This window comes from Cannabis sativa, chromosome 7 (genome assembly GCF_029168945.1).
Source record: "Cannabis sativa cultivar Pink pepper isolate KNU-18-1 chromosome 7, ASM2916894v1, whole genome shotgun sequence".
Taxonomy (NCBI): domain Eukaryota; kingdom Viridiplantae; phylum Streptophyta; class Magnoliopsida; order Rosales; family Cannabaceae; genus Cannabis; species Cannabis sativa.
The window spans coordinates 10,676,889-10,692,103 of record NC_083607.1 but is presented as its reverse complement, the minus strand read 5'-3'; the positions used below and the strand labels follow the sequence as shown (position 1 = coordinate 10,692,103).

General features: G+C 28.3%; 1 protein-coding gene across 1 annotated transcript; it reads left to right on the top strand.

Moving 5' to 3' along the window:
- Nucleotides 1–10,326: 10,326 nt before the first annotated feature.
- On the top strand, nucleotides 10,327–14,319 carry LOC115698078 (uracil phosphoribosyltransferase). The gene is made up of 12 exons (XM_030625258.2): nucleotides 10,327–10,555; nucleotides 10,677–10,772; nucleotides 11,063–11,141; nucleotides 11,233–11,291; nucleotides 11,488–11,565; nucleotides 11,661–11,742; nucleotides 11,856–11,904; nucleotides 12,058–12,119; nucleotides 12,270–12,337; nucleotides 13,758–13,813; nucleotides 13,895–13,942; nucleotides 14,065–14,319. The coding sequence occupies exons 1-12, from the start codon at nucleotides 10,415–10,417 to the stop codon at nucleotides 14,114–14,116; spliced, it is 870 nt and encodes a 289-aa protein (XP_030481118.1). The 5' UTR covers nucleotides 10,327–10,414; the 3' UTR covers nucleotides 14,117–14,319.
- The last annotated feature ends 896 nt before the right edge of the window (nucleotides 14,320–15,215 follow it).

The window sequence follows — 15,215 nt, the reverse complement described above, 5'->3', positions numbered from 1 at the left end:
TAGAAAAAAAAAGAGTATAATCAATAAAAAGTCTAAAGCATGAAGTTATTTTAATTGTAGAAGTTATGATTTTAAAACTTAAATATATACATATATCATATCGGGGCGGGTTTCTATTCCCCCGCTCCCGTCCCATTTCCGACTCGGGTATGAATCTTTAAACCCATACCCGGCCCCCGCCCCCGCCCCCAAAAGTCAACCCCTGTACCCGCCCCATTAAGGGCGGGTACCTACGGGTACCCGAACCCGCTGGTATAATTGCCATCCCTAGTCTTAAAATGCAATAATTCATAACTGTTTCACATAATAAATATAATAATATAATTTCTCATAAATACATAATTAACCTAGTTAGGATTGTTAATCCGATTATTAAACCTTAAGGTATTACAATCTGGTTTAATGCCTAATTGCTAAAATCCCGCTTTTAGATCGAATTTTGAAAAAAATGTGAACTTTGGATAAACTAGCAAACAATAAATTATTATTTGGTAATGAAAATTTATCATTTGCTAAGAACTTGTTTAGGGGCTTGTAATTGATGACCAACTTTTGCTATCCTCGAGCTTACTCTGATCGATTATTGACATAAAAGGCATGACATGCCCATAGAGAAGAAGTTGAGTCTATGAAACACTATTGTTGTAACTCTTTGCATTCAGTGAATGCCATTTTCTAATGCTCTGGATTCATGCCTGAATGACTAGCCCTTGTAAGATTTATATCTTCATTAAACTTAAAAGGAAGACTTATGAAGAATTGTTGATTTTTCCATAAAAGATGGTCACATTTCTTTAAAAACTTTCTGCGTAGTTATTGGCACATGAGTCTTTTATAAGCTCTTTCTTGATTTAATAAAAGTAAAAATTACCCAAAATATGAGAAAATTTTAAGAGTTTACTTTTTTATGGCATAAATAAATAAAGCTAAGTGGTTATGGGTTTTTTTTAATTTTTTTACATTTATACAGCTTTTTTATGTCATATTTTTCTAAAAAAAAAGTAGAAATCTCATATTTGTAAAACAACAATAAGTTTTGTCGGAAAAGTCACCGATACCGGAAAAGTCATCGGCACCAGAAAAGTCATCGGAAAAATCACGGTCGGCGAAAAAGTCGTCAGAAAGTCAACAGAAAAGTCAACATTGTCAAAAAAGTCAAAGAAAAAGTTAACGTCGCTGGGAAAGTTACTGGAAAAGTCACCAAAGTAAATGTTTCATATATAACTAAAAATATAACTGGTTATATGAATAAAAACTAATAACTCAAACCGGTTATAATTAAAATATAACCGGTTCTGTAACATAATAAATAAATATAAATAACATAAAATAACTCAAACCTGTTATAATTAAAATAGAATCGGTTCTATAACAGTGTTATAATAAATAAAAACAAATAACACGAAAGAACTCAAACTAGTTATAGCTAAAATAGAATCGTTTATATAACATAATGAATACAAACAAGTAACACACAATAACTCAAACTGAGTACAATTAAAAACAAAGAAGAAATCGGTTCCTAAAACAATGAAATAAAAATTAAACACAAAACTAGTTTCATAATAAAATACTTCATAACACATAATACCTCATAAAACCGTTTATAATTTTTTTTTAAAAAAAGTGGGGATCAAATGTCTCCTAAAAATAGAACCGGTTCTATAACATAATGAATAAAAATAAATAACACAAAATAAATCAAACCGGTTATAATTAAAATATATCCGGTTCTGTAACATAGTGAATAAAAATAAATAACACAAAATAATTTAAACCAGTTATAATTAAAATAGAACCGGTTCTGTAACAGTGTTATAATGAATAAAAATCAATAACACGAAATAACTCAAAACCGATTATAACTAAAATAGAACCGGTTATATAACATAATGAATATAAACAAGTAATACACAATAATTTAAACCGATTACAATTAAAAAATAAAGGGGAAATCAATTCCTAAAACACGAAAAACATAAATTAAAAACAAAATTAGTTCTACATCGTAACACATAATACCTCATAAAACCGATTATAATTTCTTTTAAAAGGTGAGGATCAATTTGAAAAAATACTGAAGCATAAATATGAAAAGAATCAACTCCGTAACAAAATAAATAACACAAATAATAACACACAATAACTAAAAATATAATATAAAAAAATCGGTTATATTTTAATTATAACCGGTTTGAGTTATTTTGTGTTATTTATTTTTATTCATTATGTTATAGAACCGGTTCTATTTTTATTATATCTAAGACATTTAAAAAAAAAAATTGTAACCGGTTTTATGAGGTATCATGTGTTATGAAGTATTTTATTATGAAACTAATTTTATCTTTAATTTATATTTCAGTGTTTTAAGAACTGATTCCTTCTTTGTTTTTAATTGTAATTGGTTTGAGTTATTGTTACTTGTTTGTATTCATTATGTTATATGACCGGTTCTATTTTAGTTATATATAGTTTGAGTTCTTTCGTGTTATTTTTTTTATTCATTATAACACTGTTATAGAACCGGTTCTATTTTAATTATAACTGATTTGAGTTATTTTATTTTATGTTATTTATATTTATTTATTATGTTACAGAACTGGTTATATTTCAATTATAACAGGTTTGAGTTATTAGTTTTTATTCATATAACTGGTTATATTTTTAGTTATATATGAGACATTTAATTTGGTGACTTTTCTAACGACGTTGACTGTTCCGGCGATGTTGACTTTTCTGTTGACTTTCCGACGACTTTTCCGGCGACCGTGATTTTTTCGACGATTCCGGAAAATAATGAGTAGTTGTGTCTCCCTACATCAAAAATTAATTTTTTTTTGTTTTATTAGAGTGATTGATTTGGACTTGAGATGTGACAACACACTACTCACTAAAACAACCCTCTCATCAACTTTATTTATTTATTTATTTTTTTAATTTTAATTTTCTTTTTCATAAAACTCCCTTCATATTTACTCTTTGCCCGTAAAAAAAATCTGTTTCTCTCTCTCCTTTATCCTTGTGTCTCTATTACTATAAGGCATAAGATCTTGTTTAGTGCTTCACTAGCAAAACCCACCTCCTAAACTCTTTCACTTCCTCTCTTCTTTTCCTTCTCTCTCTATATACGTTTCTTTTTTTTTTTTCTTCTTGACTGTCCTTTTGGTGTAGTAAACCTGTTCACAAATATTTCTCTATCTCAACCTTTTCTCCATCTGTATATAAGGGGTTTAAGAGAAAAACTTAATTTGACATTGGTTTTTCTTTAGATCGGTGAAGATAGACAAGCATATATATAAAAGATGCAAACAGCCGAAAGAAAGTTCAAAAGTCTCCCAAATCTAATAAGGTTTTTTTCTATTGTTCTTGTGTTGTTTTAAGAGTTTTTTCAAGTTGATTATATTTCCTATTTTTTTTTCTTGCATGTTTTTTTTGTTAGTCTTATTTTATAGTTTTCTGTTTGTTGCAAACAGCCGAAAGAAAGTTCAAAAGTCTCCCAAATCTTATAAGGTTTTTTTTCTATTGATCTTGTGTTGTTTTAAGAGTTTTTTCAAGTTGATTATATTTCTTATTTTTTTTTCTTGCATGTTTTTTTTTTGTTAGTCTTATTTTATAGTTTTATGTTTGTTTGACTCTATGTCTTGTTGTTGTTTTGGTTTTATTTTGTTAACTCTTAGGGAAAGAGTAAATACCAAGTGAAGATTGTTCAATCAACTGATCTGTTCGAAGACATAATTAGGAAAAGGGTTGTCGAGGTGTGTCATTTCATTATTTTAGTTTTAATGTTTTTTTTATGCTTGTTGTTTATGTTCTTAATTTTTTTTTTTGTGTGTTGTTTTAGTAGTGTTTTCTTATGTTTTTTTATAGGATGAGAATCCAAGTACACCCGATCGAAATACTACCATTCCAAAGTTTTTTATGCTTTTTTTTTATATATTCTGTAGTTTTTTTGTGTTGTTTTAGTAGTGTTTTCTTATTATTTTTTTTTTTATAGGATTGTTGTTGATTTAGTAATTTTTTTCTCTTTGCCAGATTTTATGGTTTTTTCCTGGTGTTTCTATAATTCTGGTGTTGATTTGTCCGTCCCCCACCACGAAGGAGGTGCCGTTTGTGCTTTATTACTGTTAACAGTATAAAAGTAAATATTTTAGGTCTGGACATTATGAAAGAAAAAAAAGGGGCTTGGACAGTAAAAAAGAAATTATTGCCGTGTGGCAGTATTATTGTAAAACTTTGAGAAAAAAACAGTATTTTTGTAAGTTTCCCTTAAGATATAATTTATAATTTGGTATGGCTTCCCAACAAAATGTTGTTTGTATCCATATGCTAATGGAAAATTATACCACAAATCATAGGACTATGTTAGTTTATGTCCTCATTTTAAAAAAATATAGCAAATGACCCTAAATCATAAGACTATGTTAGTAAATGTCCTTATTTCAAAATCATTAATTTTTTTTTATTTTTTTAGAATTAGAAGCAAATTATTTAAATACTATGGTATATCTATATTAGTTTTGTTAAAATCTTTTTTATTTTAAAGTTATGTCAATTTTTTTAATTTTTTATGAGTTGTTTTGGGTTATTGGTATATAGATTTTGTTGTAGGGTATATTTCTATTTTGTTGTATGGTATATTATTATTCTTAGATGATATTTCTTTTTTATTATGATGTGTATAATAGTGGTAAATAATATTATTAGCATAATAAAATATTTTATTGTATGTATATAATTTTATTGCCATGCTACATATATTAAATTATTATTTTTATATTTTTTGATTGTATGATTATTTATTTTAAATAATATTTAATTAGTTTTTATTTTATTATATACAATGGTCATGGTATATATATTTTAATTGTGGTATATATATAATTTGGTTAGTACAGTATACTTGCATATATATAAATTAGTAATCTATATTTTTATTATTATTATTATTTGTATATATGTTTTGGTGTATGGTATATGTATTTTTTGTTATACAGTATATAATTTTTTAAAATAATATTTAAGTTCTATTTTCTATTGTACTTTTGTTGACATGATATATAATTGGGAAAAAAACAGAAAAATACAAAAAAGGAAAAAAAAAATTACAAAAATACTGTGGGCCGGCCCATTAAACATTTATACAGTCCACATATAAATATTTACAAAAATACCACATGCACTAAGTCTTCAGTTGTACAGAGCGAACTATGAAGGTGAAAATACCGCGATCGTTTCAAAACTGCAAAACAACAAAAATGAAACCAAAACGATAAAAATACAACTATTAATTCTTGCGAAATAAACTGGAAAAGAAGACCTGCAATGATCTAAACAGAAAATGACGAAAAAAAATTAGAAAAACTGTGAAGAAACTGAAATTACACATTTGTTTTCTATTTTATTCGATCAAAATAACTCCCCCTAATATCGAAATCTATATTCATGAAATGTAGATCTGTAACAAACAGATCTGGAGCTCCCACCAAATCCAAAACAATGTATGATGTGAAAATTTTTAAAAAAAATCTCATGAATAATACATGTACGTTATATACAGTTGCATTTTGATTGATTACTGGTTTCCAATATAAATATATTTTTTTAGAAACACAATAAGAAGAGTAAATTTGAATTAAGGTACAACCAGTTACGTATAAGTCTGTTTATTTTTTGTTTTGGTTGCCTTATAGTTGCATTATCGTTTTATTTATATTATGCATGAATTTAATTTGACGGGGACCAAAAAATAGTAGTTATAATGAAATAGTTGCATATTAGTTTTATAATGAAATAACATATGCAAGTAGCAAAACTATAATAAAACTACTAAACAACTGTATACAAACTAAAATACAGAAAAAACTCTTTGAACATCAACATCTATGATAAATCTCATTGTTACCCATTGATGATATAAAAATGGACAAGAAACAACTAGACAAAAAACATATTTAAAAAAAATACATACAGAAGGTGTTTACACTATTAAAAAACTATGAAAAAACTATTACAAAATGAGAAATAATTAAATGAAGAAACTGAAATGAAAAACAATAAAACATCTGAAAAAACAAAAACAGAAAAAAAAAACGAAAAAAAAAAAACAGAAATTAAGACTAAACAAACGAAAATGAAAAACTCATAAAAAGAACAAATAAATTAAACTAAAAAATAGAAGCCCTAAAAAACTAAACAAAACTAAAAGAAATGTTAAAATGAAAAACCTAAAATAGTAAAATCGATAAACACAAAACACAATAATGTCAAATACGAAAAAAATTTCAAAAAGGGGGGAAACGAAAAAGAAACCGAAAACAAACCTGAGATCGAAGACCAGCTCCATCTTAATCATTTTTTGAGCATCATCTTGATGAATTTTTTCCTGGGCAACCACCTTTGATTTCTTCTTTGGAGGAGCTCACCCACATTTCGACGATGGAGGAGCAAAATCAGAGTCATCTTCCTCAACTCCATTTTAGAATTTTTCTTCTGAACAGGGGAAGGACGAGTTACAGCCATATTTATATATGGATTAAGAGAAAAATAAAAAGAGAGAAAACAGTTATGGGATTCGGTAATGGGAGTTGAAAAAAAATTAAAGAACAAAAAGAAGAGGGAAATCGAGTTGGGATCGTGGAGGGGGAAGTGTTTAGCTATGGAGGTTAATATTTAAAAAAAAAACTGAAAAGAAATGAAAAATAAAAAGAAAAAAGAAGAGAAAAAAAAAGAGAGAAATGATATATAGAAAGATTGATGTGGTACATCAATCTCACGTGTCAATCAAGAAAGCATTTATTGTGTGTGCATGTGGTACAAATGTAAAAAATTAAAAGAAAAGGATATAAATGTTTGGGTAACCGTGTAGTGGTTTTTTGGTAATAAAATTAACATTTTGTATTTTTAATGTAAAAATTTCTATATAATTTTATTAGCATGCTATATAATTTTATTTTTATTTGTTGTTATTATTATATATATTTCTATTGTAAGGTATATATTTTATGTTATATGGTATATCAGTTTTATTGTATAGTATAACATTTTATTTTAGATAATGTATGTTTAGTTTTTATTTTAGTATACATAAAGGTGATATATAATTTTGTTAATATGATATATATAATTTTTTTAATAATATTATATTCTTTTATTTTATTTTTTATTGTAGGTATATACGTTTTCTTGTATGGTATATGATTTTTGTTGTTTATAATATATCATTTATTTAATATGATATTTAGTTTCTATTTTATTGTATATAATTTTTTTTTTTTGTATGTATTCATATTTTAATGGTGGTATATATAATTTTGTTAGCATGATATATATTTTTTGAGTATTAATTTAGTATTGTTATAATTTTTTTGTGGTATATAATTTTATTACTACGGTATATTAATTTTCAGTACTATGATATATCTAATACTGCTGTATATATTTAAATGATCTAATATATTTATTTATTTTATTATTATATATATTTTTTAAAAAATATATGTGAAATGTATTTTAATAATTTTTATTAGCTAATTTATTAGATTTGGCCATTTACTTAATTTTTTTAAAAAGTGGACATTTACTAACTTAGTTTCTAAATTTAGGGCCATTTTGTATCTTAACCCTATGCTAATTTGGTTTAATAAGCCCAAATAAAAGTCTCACAAAATATTCATATGTAAATAATATTTGGTTCAATATGTGAATTTTGTGTTATATTTACCAAACTATCATATAATAATGTTATAGTGAGATTTCTCTCACCTAGAAACTCGAGACAAGACTCCTATTTAGAGGAAACGTATTTTCAGATTTCCAATGGAAGCTGAAATGTCCATAAGAGACTCCTCGAAGTTTGAACCTCGCCAGGATAAAGCCAGCGAGTACGACCAAAGTCGGATCGCATAACTGTAACTCGCATTATGCAGGATGGGAGGATGGATCCAACTCGCATGTGTCGGGACATATGCGAGTATCCTCTCTATACTTCTGCGAAAGCGTAGAGGCCAACTCTCTATGATGTGATTTGGTCCCAACGACCCAATAGCCTTGATAAACCGGTATAGATTCGCATGTCTAGGTTCTATCAGCTCAACATGCGATGTCTACAAGAGGCGATTACCTAAGGACGCAGACATTCCAAACGTAATGATAACCCTGCGAGCTCAACAACGGAACATGAACAGTCAACTCGCAGATGCGGAAGACGCATACGTTGATGGACTTAGTAACTGTCATTCATTTATTAATGTTAACGTTGCTTGGGTTTAATTATTGCAATTAAATATGTAAATAATGGATTAACCATGAATGTATCCTTGTGTAACCGATTGGACACCTGCTTTGTATATAAAGGGGTGATCCACCACGAAATGGCACCTACGAATCCTTTGCTACAGTGGACTAAGCAGATCACAATCTGACTGAACCACTATAATTCTTTGTCTTATTGATAACTTCCAGTTTTGTTGATTGTTCTCACATTCCCAGTCGAGTACTCGCCGTTCTAGGTTGAATACTCGCACTTGTCGTTTCTCTGAAAATTCTCTTTTGTATTAATCAAATAATATAATTTGGTGTTGCGAAATTCACTCGACAACAAATAATGTTTGTTTCTACATGAAAAATGTAATTTATACATATTTATAATACAAGGGGATATAAATATCACTTGGTTAGACATGTTTAACACTGGAATATAATGCTATACCCTTTCAAGCCGTTTACATTCATAAAAGAATAAAGAAATTATAATGTATGCTAATTTGAATACAACAGTACTGGAATCATTCTTCAAGCGTAATGGTATTTTACAATCAGTTAATAGCTTAATAGCTTCAAGGTCCTAGGTTTGAACCCACGACCTCTCCTTTTTTCCCATCCCTCCCTCACCAAGCTAGCCTTAGTGGCTTATTGTCCAAATAATTTGAGAACGCACTGTTGACACTGCACACCCATGTCGTAAATAAAATTTTCTAATAATCAAAATTCATGTAAACACTAAGTTGAAAATTAATGCCACATAAGTATGTATAGTGTTTTGGTGTAACAATGTGTGCATATATCATTAGTTTAACTCATTACTGATGATTTGTTACAATTGAGAGCATTTTTTCCAACGCAAATCGTATAATTGTAAAAAAACAATTAGGATTGATTAGGGGTGTTCATCCGATCCAATCCGCACTTTTTTGGTCAAACAACATCCAATCCGCACTAAGTGCGGATTTCATATTTTAGATCCAATCCGATCCGCATAAGAGTTTAAATCCAATCCAATCCAATCCGCAATAGTGCGGATTGGATCGGTTATTTTGGATCGGTTACTTTTTTAATAATAAATTATTTAATATTTTATAGAAAAAAAAATTAAAAAAAGACTATTGTTTCTTAATCTCCAATACTAATCTATTTCCATCTCTATTTATATACAAATTAAACCAATATACATATATATCAATATATATATACTTATTTTTAGATTTACACTAAAATATATATGTATCTAATTACTAAAATAAATAAGCTAGTATATATATATTTAAACTTTATGTGTATGTGTCTATGTGGATAATAATTATTTTTCTTGTGTTTTTTATTACAAAATAAATAAAATGCACCAAGTCAATATATTACTAAAAAAGATTAAGAAATTAGAAGTTTGTGTCTTTTTTTTAATTAATATATATTACATATTATAATTTTTTTAAAAATATATATATAATTAAGTGCGGATTGGATTGGATCGGTTACTTTTTGAGGTCAAACAACATCCAATCCGCACAAGTGCGGATTTTAGATTTTTCAATCCAATCCAATCCGCACAAGTGCGGATATCCGCATTTTGCGGATTGGATTGGATTGGATCGTGCGGATTGGATTGGATCGGATACTTTGTGAACACTCCTATGTGTCTATGTGAATAAGAATTATTTTTCTTGTGTTTTTTATTACAAAATAAATAAAATGCACCAACTCAATATATTACTAAAAAAAATTCAGAAATTAGAAGTTTATGTCTTTTTTTAATTAATATATATTACATATTATAATTTTTTAGAAATATATATAATTAAGTGCGGATTGGATTGGATCGGTTACTTTTTGAGGTCAAACAACATCCAATCCGCACAAGTGCGGATTTTAGATTTTTCAATCCAATCCAATCCGCACAAGTGCGGATATCCGCATTTTGCGGATTGGATTGGATTGGATCGTGCGGATTGGATTGGATCGGATACTTTGTGAACACCCCTAGGATTGATGGTGTTTTTGGTAATGGATAAATGGGCCTTAGTTCAAACACAAGCCCAATCGTTAAACTGAGCCCAATCTGTTTCAGCCGAGGGAGATTCATCCTCTTTCTCAACCCACTCGAAAATGCTGTGTACCTCTCTCTCCCTTTCGATTCGAATCCATGGCGTGCTGCATTAAATTCTCTCTCCGGTGCCCCTCTGATACGCGTCGTTTCGCGTCATCATGTCATCTCCAAAACCCTAGTAATCTTCGCCTATATAACCTCCTTCCCACAAATCCCTCGTCACCTAATCCCAAAAAGGTAATTCTCATTAAATTTAATTAATTGTTACTTTTGAATTCCCTTAATTAATGGAATAAACTCCTTTAATTATAATTGGGTCATATGCGAATTCGCTTGAGCCAGAATCCTATGCGTGCAGATCTCTTATTCCTTTGCTAGGCGTCGTAGCTCTTTTACTGTGAAGTCTCACATGGCCACCGGGGAGAAAAAACCTATTTCGGAGGAACGAATGCTTGTTAGTTCACTCTTACTCTAAACCCTTTTCAGGGTTTAACTATATTATTTAGAAAACGACCCAGAATACAATGTAGGATAATAACAACAAAGATGGAATTCTTTTAAGTACTTTTTGTTTTGTTTGTTTTCGTTTGGTGTTATTTGATTATAATGTTTTTGGGAAGATAGAAGAAATTTGTTTCTAAAGAATATGTTTGCCTTGAAGAACTAACATTATCTTGTAGATAGTGTTTGTTGGTTTATAAAATTCGATGGATAAGTCAATTCATTGTTTATTTAATTGTCCAGGTGTATGTACCGCCGCATCCATTGATTAAGCATTGGGTTTCGGTTTTAAGAAATGAGCAGACTCCTTCTCCCATTTTTAGTAAGTAAATTTATATATATTTAAATAAGTGTGTAATTTGAAGTGAATTGAGCTGTAATTCTAATTAGAATGCTTTAAACTTTAAATGTAGGAAATGCTATGGCTGAGTTGGGGAGGCTACTTATGTATGAGGCTGCAAGGGATTGGTTGGTTAGTTGTTACTGGAACTCATCATTTAGTTTTAGTTTTTGTTTAATCCTGTTTGTCTTACACCCCTAAACTTGGACTGAAGCCCAGACATGTTCTTTTTTAGTTTTTATGTTACACTTTTGTTAGGAGTTCTCTACTTGGTTGTTAATTTTTGGGAAGATTTACCTGAGATACCGGTCTTTCTTATGGATGTCAGCCTACCGTAGTGGGAGAGATTCAGACACCAATGGATGTTGCAACGGTCGAGTTCATAGACCCAAGAGAACCTGTTGCGGTTAGTTTAATGTTTCTCTCTCTCTCTCTGGTTGTTTATGTGCTTTTGTCTATGCATATGTTATCATGTATTTATTTCCTCTTTTAGTTCTGCAGGTCATTCCAATTTTAAGGGCTGGTCTAGCTCTAGCAGAGCATGCTTCATCAATTTTGCCTGCAACAAAAACATATCATCTAGGTACGAAAGCTCATACTCACCATTATCACTTCACTATTAGGCATTTGATTCTGAAACTTTGGTATTGAATTCTTTGTTTTTTTTTTGTTTTTTTTGTCTTTTTGCATATTAAGGGATAATCAGAGACGAGGAGACACTTCAACCATCAATATATCTTAACAAGTAGGACTTTCCTGTCATAATTATGTTCAGTGATTTCAGTTTCCCTTTACTTATTTTTCATGAAATGTGGAAATAACCTTTTTCATTCTGCATAAACAGTTTAGATTCTATGAATTGGCGTAGGTTCTTATAAATCTTTTGCCTCTTTAATAGGCTACCTGAAAAGTTTCCCGAAGACTCTCGCGTATTTGTTGTTGACCCCATGTTAGCAACAGGTATGAATTTAATGGCTCCAAAATGATCTCTATATTTTGCAAAATAGTTTCTTGCATATTAGAGTGTCTGTTTTGAATCTTAATTTCTTATGTGTATAAACTGGGTTTTGTTTTTCAACTATTTCGTAATCTCTTTGTATTGAATACTAGGTGGCACAATAGTGGCAGCTCTCAACTTGATAAAAGAATGTGGGGTTGAGAACAATCAAATTAAAGTGGTAACTTATATACAACTTCACTATTTCTGTCAATTTTATTTTCGTAGTTAATAATTTTGGATCTTTAGCTTGATGGAGTTGGAACTGAGTTGCATATATCTATGGCTATATATTTAGAGTGTTATTTTTTTATTTATTTATTTATTTTTTTTTTAAATATAACAATTAAAATTAAATTCACCACATATCTCTCTTATCTTTTATTAATATTTTTTTATATTTAATATGATTATATAATATATTTATTTCTATTATTGTTCTTTTTCAAAATAATAAAATAGAAAAATATATTTATGTTTCTTAAAGAATTACTATGACATCGTTAGTTACTAAAATAATATTTTTTTTTTATTATTATTGTTTTAAAAAAAAAATAAAAAGTGTAATATTTTTAAAAAAATTAAAATTATTATAAATTAAAAAGTATTACTATTAAACTAAAATTATAATTAATAACAAATTTTGAATATTATTATATATTTTTTAATATAAATAGCACTTAAATTAAATAATTTTTTAATAAACGATATGTTGTTTATTGAATAACAAAAAAGAATATTAATTATACAACTAAAACATATATAACCAAAATAAAAACTAAGAATATAATTAAGTAGAATTTCACTTTATATAATCATTTATACAGTAGAACCTCTATTTAAGAATACTCTATTCAAGAATAACCTATAATTTGTTATAAGAAAATCAAGTCCCGATTTGGGTCAGTTATAAATAAGAATAACCTCTAAATTGTAATTAGTTATACATTTTCTAAGTCCCGTATTAACAAAGTATACCTCTATATAAGAATAATTACATCTTAATAAAATATATATACGTGTATTTTGTAAATTTATTTATATAAAATTAATAATTTTATTTTAAATTATAATACATGTATGAAATTATATTTACTCTAAAATATTTCTATTATGATATAGTATTAATGATTATTTATTGTTATTATTGTTACATTGATATTTTTTGGTTTTTTAATTTTTTTTTTCTAGTGTAACTCTATTTAATTATAACTTCCCAATTAGAATATAATTTACTTGGTCCCAAGTGTATTCTTGGATAGAGGTTCTACTGTATTATCTCACTGAAAATGTTACATACAAAGTGGTTTTGAAAGTGACAAAGGGATGAACGAATTAATTAATTTAGTAAATTAATAAAGTGGGAAGAAGAGCACTGTTAATGATCAATCAACCTTTGTAGGTAGACTGCAGACTTTTTTACACACCAACTTTCTGGTTTTTTGGTCAATGGAGGACAGTGCAGTTTCTTGTGGCTTATCTTTAAGACATTCTATTGACTGCAAAGGCTGACAAACATTGCCTTTGGCCTTTGGAATGTATATAGTGCTTAGTTAATATCATTAGTCTAGTCTCAACTAAAAGAAGCTTATGTATTGCAGATATCTGCCATTGCTGCCCCACCTGCTCTTCAAAAGCTGAGCGAGACTTTTCCAGGGTAATAATTTTGAGAGACTAATCACATATTTTAACTTTAATTACATTCCTCATTCCTTAGATTTCTGTCTTCTTGTTTCAGGCTTCAAGTATACACTGGAATTATCGATCCCACCGTTGATGACAAAGGGTACCTGTCTCCTTTTTATTTTTTTTTCTTTTGTGATTCTCTATGCTGTGATTCATTGGTATCATCAAAAAAAGAAAAAAAAAACCTAAATCATACTTTGTTTTTATTGTTTTGATTACAAGGTACATCATTCCTGGACTGGGTGATGCAGGGGACAGAAGCTTTGGTACATAATCTGATATATTTTTCCAATTTTGTTTTGTTGAGGCCATCATTAGCCAGGAATTAGCTGAGTTTTTTTTACTATGCTAATGAGCAACATATTAAGCGAAATTGAGCAGCAAAACTCGGAAGGGTATCAAATTTGTGTAGAGAGTTATTATTTTTATGTGATGGACATTTTGATCGGTGAAAGTAATTCAAATATTCTTGTGGCATGATACTTCATTTTATTTTAGTACTATGTGAACTGACTATTGGGTAAGATTTTTTTAAGCTGCTTTTAGCTATTAGAATTAATGTACTTTTGGTAGTGTTCGGTTAAGAAGATTTTTCTTTGGTAGTGTTCTGTAAAGACGTAGCCAAGTGTATTTTTTAGGTCTTGTATCAAATGGGTTTGGGTGTTCTTAACAACCTCGGTTTTGTTTAGTTTCAAAATGAATTTTGAAATATTTTTTATATAATTGTTTAATAATAGTATTAGATGTATTAATATAAGCGAGCTATATGTATAATAATAAATGAATGCAATTTAAATTTGTTATAGTTTAGTTGTTCGGAATGTTATATTATTATAATTTCAGATTGGAAAATTAAATGTAAATAAAGTAATAATTGAGAGGATTTAATGGCTGAAATATATTTTTGGAAGGAATATGAATTTGTATTTGGATAGGTCAATTATGCTATATGTAGATGAGCTCTACTAACTTTGGTGAGGTTGCCAAGGCATTTGGTGTCGAAAACTTCCATGATCATGCAGCGACCATCAGCTGATATTACTCTTTTACATGTAACAGAGTGTGACAGATGCAGATTAAAGGAATTACTTTTTTACATTTACGACAATTAAATATAGAGTCTGAACGACTAACAATTTATGTATTTAATAGATAGAATAATTAATATTTTTGTCTTTTAAATTTTTGACACAACTTACTTTTATTTTTTAAAATATAAGTTTTGTTAAAAATCTTCCTAAAATGTAATAGTTATATAATTATGCTTTTTTTTTTTTGTTAGATTTTGTTTTTTTACTGTTAAAAATTAGTATTTTTATCATCTGAATTTTGATCAATATGAAATTTTGCTTATTTTTATTAAAAAAAAAACT

Bases quoted from the DNA above. Each gene is read 5' to 3' on its own strand.
- LOC115698078 (XM_030625258.2), top strand. From the start codon at position 10,415: ATGGCGTGCTGCATTAAATTCTCTCTCCGGTGCCCCTCTGATACGCGT. The intron at 11,142-11,232 runs GTAAGTAAATTT...CTTTAAATGTAG, and splicing joins GACTCCTTCTCCCATTTTTA to GAAATGCTATGGCTGAGTTG. The intron at 11,905-12,057 runs GTAGGACTTTCC...CCTCTTTAATAG, and splicing joins CCATCAATATATCTTAACAA to GCTACCTGAAAAGTTTCCCG.